General features: G+C 47.0%; 1 protein-coding gene across 1 annotated transcript in view; it reads right to left on the minus strand.

Moving 5' to 3' along the window:
- The window catches only part of MTF2 (metal response element binding transcription factor 2), a 29013-nt gene extending 25524 nt beyond the window's left edge, over positions 1–3489 (minus strand). Inside the window, exon 1 of the mRNA XM_086753883.1 lies at positions 3298–3489. Within this exon, the coding sequence (XP_086610009.1) occupies positions 3298–3302 (5 nt within the window). The 5' untranslated portion in view covers positions 3303–3489. The remainder of the gene's footprint in view (positions 1–3297) is intronic.
- Positions 3490–6000: the final 2511 nt, after the last annotated feature.

Genomic DNA, 6000 nt, shown 5'->3' on the forward strand with positions numbered 1-6000 from the left:
CAGTTAGGTCTATGAATCTGTTGCACATTAGAACGAAGTTTAGCCAGAAGGCTGAGGGGAAGTGATTATTTCCTTCTACACGGAACTTGTTAAATGGCGTCTAGAATACAGTGTTTTGGTTCTCCCAATGCAAGAAAGACATGAAACACAAACGTCTAAATAAGAGAGATTCTGATGGGTATGGGGGGAAATGTTGTTCCTCCCCCATGGACAGTTCAGCAGTGGAACAGGGTCCCAAGGTGGTTGTGTGGCCTCCATCACTAGAGGCTTTCAAGGGCTGACCAAACAAAAGCCACCTGGTCTGGCCTCATGGCTGATGCTACACTGACCAGGACTGAACTCTTGAGATCCCCTCTAACCTCAGCCATCTTTTGACCCTGTGAAGTATGACCGTCCTTCATAAGATTGATTCATACTATTAAAAAGAGGCAGCCACCAGGATAAGTGCGTTATCTTGTCCATAATAATACAATCATTTGTGATTTTGGTTTTACGTGCTCACATTCTCCCTCAAGAAATAATAACTAGAAGTGTGTTACTTCTATTTGATATTCAAATTGAAAGTATTAATCATTAAAAGATCATTACAGAATAGCATATTTCCCTACATATTTAGTATGTAGGGAAATAGGGTAGAACAGTCCTGTACTGTAAGAGTCATTTGTTTGGGGATTGATCATAGGTTTTTACACAAAGAGAAGAGGCAGAAGGTAGTAGTATCAGGGAGAAAAGAATGGTATCAGGTCGCACCAGACCTTTTCAGATCAGATCTTCCCTTAATTGTACATTTAGCACCTCCTTGAACACAGCAAGTGCCTTTTGGGTTTCTACAGTACCCAAATACAGGATGCTCAGCAACACACCTAAGGAAACAGTATGAGCATGCACCCAGGCAGTTAAAGAGGTAACAGACATGTTGAATCTTACTAGGCAGGGGGAGTGGGGAATTGGTGATAGAAAAAAAAGATTTCAGAGTGGTGATCAAAATCGCATAACGATAAACTTCCTTCTTTAAGGCTAGTCTACAAGAACAGCAACCTTCATAAGCACTCCATAGAAAGAAATTTAAAATAAATCAACCTAAAACGTAAATACAGTATTAGTACCCTCCAAGATATTTTGTGAATGAAATACGTCCAGACTTATCAAGAATGCTCTCATCAGTAACTCTCCTCTCCTCAAAGAAAATTAAGCCTCTTGATTTCACCCCTCCAGAGAGATTCTACCTTCTATGAAGAAACCATCGGCTTGAAATCTAGATTGTTCAAAGCATAAATTCAACTAGTTTCAGTGCTTTCAGTTACAGGTATCATCCCTGCCCAAGGACCCTCCAGCAATACCTGTGGTTTTATAGTTCTTCTGGTGCGTTTTACTCAAAAACTCACTTCCCCCTCATTTCCTGCAAGGAAGGCCTGTAAAGAAGGTGAAACCAACTCCGCAGCAAGCTCAGAGGTCAGTTACACAAAAAGTACTGCCAATTCAAAAACTAAGAGAAGATTCATATTGGCTTCTAGTCACACGTGTTTCTTCCCTCCACAACTAGCATCAGGAGCACAAAATACGCTTTAAAGCCATTTGAGGTGCCTCTGATAGTATATATTGATTCACATCTATCTCCAGGAAATACAGAAGTCCACTCTACTAGGAAATGAACTGCAACTTACTTGTTACAGCTGCTCTTGTCATACACTTTACCTCATCTCCTAATGCTCCTTCCCTAAAGGGAAGGACAAAAACATAACAGTATCCAAGGCCAGCCTTGATATTAACTACCAGTGCATATCTTTAAAAAAAAAAAAAATATATATATATACATATATATATATACACACACACACACTCCCCCCTCAACAACTGGTAACTAGCCACATTAAGCCAGCTTTTGAGAAGCAACCTGTATCCGATTTAAAATTCCTCCCAGAGTAGAAAAAACAAGTTGTTGAGAAGCCACACATCTGTATTTGACAAAATAAGAGTTAACTGTGCAAAACATTACTACATTATACTGTCACTATAGATCCACATTTCACCAGCTTGTAGCTCCTTGCAAAGATCCTTCACACTTTCACTACTTTATTATGCACCTTCTTTCATATTTTTAATCTTTGTTTCCCCTTATTCTCCTTCCACTAAAAAGCTATGAACCTATCAACTTGCATTCTAACACTACAGGAACAAAGCTTTTTTTCTTCTTTTAACCTCAAATGTTTTCAAATTAATTATAATTTGAGCTCTCAAAAAAGGGACAAATATTAACTTATGAACTTTTACCAATGCGACATTAAAAAAAAAAAAAACAAAAGAGGAAAATGGTTTTCTTATTATCCCATGCTTTTAACAGTGTAGGTGTAAAGCACTGATCACTTTCCCCTACACTATGTCAGACGAAAATCATGCTATTATTCACTACTATGTTTGGCCTATTTAAAGTGATGAGCAGGGCCTAACTATCAGCAATTCAAGAAACAAGCATAACGCTACACTGCTTTCCTGGCAGGCCCTTTCACTGAATTACACAGGCTCTCTCCTTTCAACAGATACCTCACGGGTGCATGATAACCCGTATTTCAACACTAATATCAGTGCCCGGAGCATCCAGCACAGTACCATGCTGTTCTATTTGACTAACAAAAGTATCAACCCATTCCTCCCACAGAATTCAAATATCAAAGAAAATGTCTTTATCGCATGTCCTTCCAGCCAGCAAGTCACCATATTTCAGTGGACTAAAAATGTAAGCTTCTGAACACATTCAAATTGTCGAGCCTGACAGAGACTAAGAGGTCATGCGTTGCAAATCAAAAAGGAAACCAGAAACAAAGTTAGCAGCGACCACCACCACCTCTTTTGTGCTGCTGTCCCTGCACTCGAGCAAACGCGACCTACTCGGACAATATCCTTCACCGAGGAGACAGAACACAGCTGGCGCAAGCCCGATCGCAACCTCACCGCTGCGGCACCTCCACGGACCCCGTTAGATGGTCGACTGCCTCCGTTCCCTTTGTTTTGGTCACTGAAGAGCTCTACTGACCCCGTACTTGCTTGCCAGCGTCCGCCTCGGAGAGAGCTTCCTCCCCCTCCCCCAAAAGCCCCCGGGGCCCCCCGCGCCGGAGCGGGGCCCCTCGCACCCCCTTCCCGACGGGTGGCGCGGCCGCCGCCGGGGGGGTGGGATGCGGTACCGGAGGCCCAAGCTTCGGGGCGCGCCCGCCCCCCCCAACCCCGCGCGGGGCCCGACAGCCCCTCCCCTCCCTCCACCCCCCCAACTCCCCCGCCGCGGCCCGCCCCCCCACCCCTCACCTCATTCGGTCTCTCCAGTGGTGCCAACCGCCTCATACAGGGAAATCAGCGAGCTCAGGAGCCTCCCCCCAGCGCCCCGGTGCGGCCGGGCCCTCGGTGCGCAGCGGGACCCCCCTCGAGCACGGACGCCGCAGCGCAGCGGTAGAATAGGCGGCGGAGGAGGGGTCAGACCCGCCTCACAGATAGCCCGACTCCACCGCAGCCGCTCGCCATTTTTGTTTCCCGCGGAGGAGAAGCTGGTGCATTCTGGGAGCACAAAGGGCCTCGGCCCCGCCCCAGCGGGCCCCGCCTGCGCCGACAGGCAGCTTCTGGGCCAGGGGGTGGGGGCGAGGAGCGCCGTGGCGGAAGGACACAGGTGAAACCGAACCTTGCCGCTGGTGAACAAAGAGGGACTACTTTAGGCGTGCTCGCCGAAAGAGAGATCCCTCCCCGCCGCCCGGGACTCGTTGCGGCAGTGCTGAGGGGTGCGCGCTGCCCCGCGAGCCGGCGCCTTTTGTTCCCTGCCGCACCTGCGGGAAGGGGGCCCGGGCGGCGTGACCCGCCCCGCCGGACCTGGCGCACCCACGGCCCTGGAGGGGGGTGCACCCGCCCGCGCTCGGGGCCGCGGCGCGGCTACCCGCATCGGTGGGGGTCGGCCCTGGCATCTAGAATGATCCAAGGAGGGCAGGAGGAGAGCCCGACTTCGCGGCCGGCGAGGGGAGGCCTGGCCCACGCCCAGCCCGGGTACCGGAGGCAGCTGCAGCCCGTTCGTTGGTACCGAGGGCACGGGGCAGCGGGCTGAACAGAATCCTCCTCTGCGGTGACAGTCATGGGGTACTGCCATTTTAGGAGACGAGTGAAACCTGAGTTTCTGTTTCTAGCGGTAGCTGTATTAGCTAAGTGAAATAGGCTTTTCACTTTCTGTCACTGAGAACAGCTTGGTTTTGTGAACAGTTTCTTAGACGGTAGTACTGAACCAGTCTCTGGTCACCATCATTAAACGCAGCAATTGCCCAGTACAGTGGTGACGTATTACAAAGCTTGCCCTAACCCCGTAAGGGCAGTTACGAGTGCCTCTGCACAATACTGCAATGCAAATATTTACTGGATCAGCTCTCACCAACTGGTGTTAACAGGCACTCAAGGAACAGCTGAACTCTGTGGACTGGAGGATGAATTTCCATTCCTGGTTCTGTCCTGTTCACACTGCCTGAGTTCTCAAAACTGCCTTCCCTCCCAGGGTAAGCCACTGAAATTAAGACGCTGGATCAGTTTGCCATCCCAGGAAGGGGCACAGCGAGGGAAGCCCGAGCAGAGCGCTGGAGTCCAGCTTAATCTGGCCAGCTCCTAGTTACACTAGAATAAAGCAGTATTTATGATCAAAATCTCTTGTTCACAGAAGTTTTGGGGGATAGTTCTCCTTTGGATGTGCTAACTAGACACTGTTCAGGAATCATGATGGTCTACTGCTAAAAACAGACTTGCACAAAGGAGCCTCTGGCTCCTCTTGGCTGACTTTCATGTACTGCGAACAGCAGTCAGGCACTGCTAGTGCTAAAGGCAAAGGGTCCCCAGCAGGAGAAAAAAAAATTGCATTCAGTCTGAGATATACCTGCATCCGAGTTTTTAATTTTAAATCACAACAGTGGCGTGAGAAACAGTGTTTAGTTAAGTTAAAAAGCAAACTTTCTAGTCAGCAACAGAATAAACATGATTAAACATCAAGAACTGGCTCCCTCACAGCTTTTCTAGTGTCGTACACGGAGCGTCTTAACCAGCCTCGTCATGCTGTATCTTTGAAATAACTTAAATCAAAACTTCTCCCCTATAATGTGAATTGTTTGTTTAACCACCACCATCTCCACCAAAAAAAAAAAACCACAAACCCAACACAAAAGCTTCTGACCAAGAAGGCAGATGCTAGCTCTACTCTCCTTGTCCTTAGACTATTGCTCCCAAAAGCTGTTTGCATAACCCCACGGCAGATTTGCGGAGCTGCACGGCCCCATCCTATGCATAAAGCAGCACTTGTCACGAAGCTAGGAGTTGCTGCTGGAATAGTATTACCTCAGAGCAGCACAAAAGGAAACTAGGAATCCCTACATTATATAAGAATAATTAGAGTTTGATAAACTAATTAGTTTGCTATTTCAGGGATTGCACTAGTTAGGTCAGAATGTACCTCCCAAGCTTCTTACCATTAGCTTCATTACCACAAACAGCAGACGGTACCAATATTTTCCCACAACCTAGATTCCACATAGTATCTTTGGTAATATTCTCTGGTAATGTCCAAGAAATACAGTATGAGCTTATAGCCAAACACCAAATAAAACTATTTAAAACTCTGTATCATTTAAGGCCAGCTATTACTGATAGCTAGAAAAATTCCAAGTGATGTATCTCCCACATATACACCTTGCCCCCCACCACCTTAATTTAGTAACTTATACTATAACATTCTGTGATGCTATCAATTTAATGCGGTCACTGAATCTCCGTCCTATAGGAAACCCTTTTCTAGAGCAGTGACTGTGTGACTCCTGCTCATCCAATCCATCTGCTACACAAAGTAAATGAAATGGCTGAGGTACGCTTAGACATAGGTGACTTAAGTTCAACAACTTGTACTCTAGGAGGAGAAATTTGCACTGGAAGAGTCACTTGCATTGTTCTTTGCCCAACTTGACCAGATTATTACAGGGTTGGGGATCTTACTGGAAA

Source organism: Chlamydotis macqueenii, chromosome 8, assembly GCF_036417535.1.
Source record: "Chlamydotis macqueenii isolate bChlMac1 chromosome 8, bChlMac1.mat, whole genome shotgun sequence".
NCBI lineage: Eukaryota > Metazoa > Chordata > Aves > Otidiformes > Otididae > Chlamydotis > Chlamydotis macqueenii.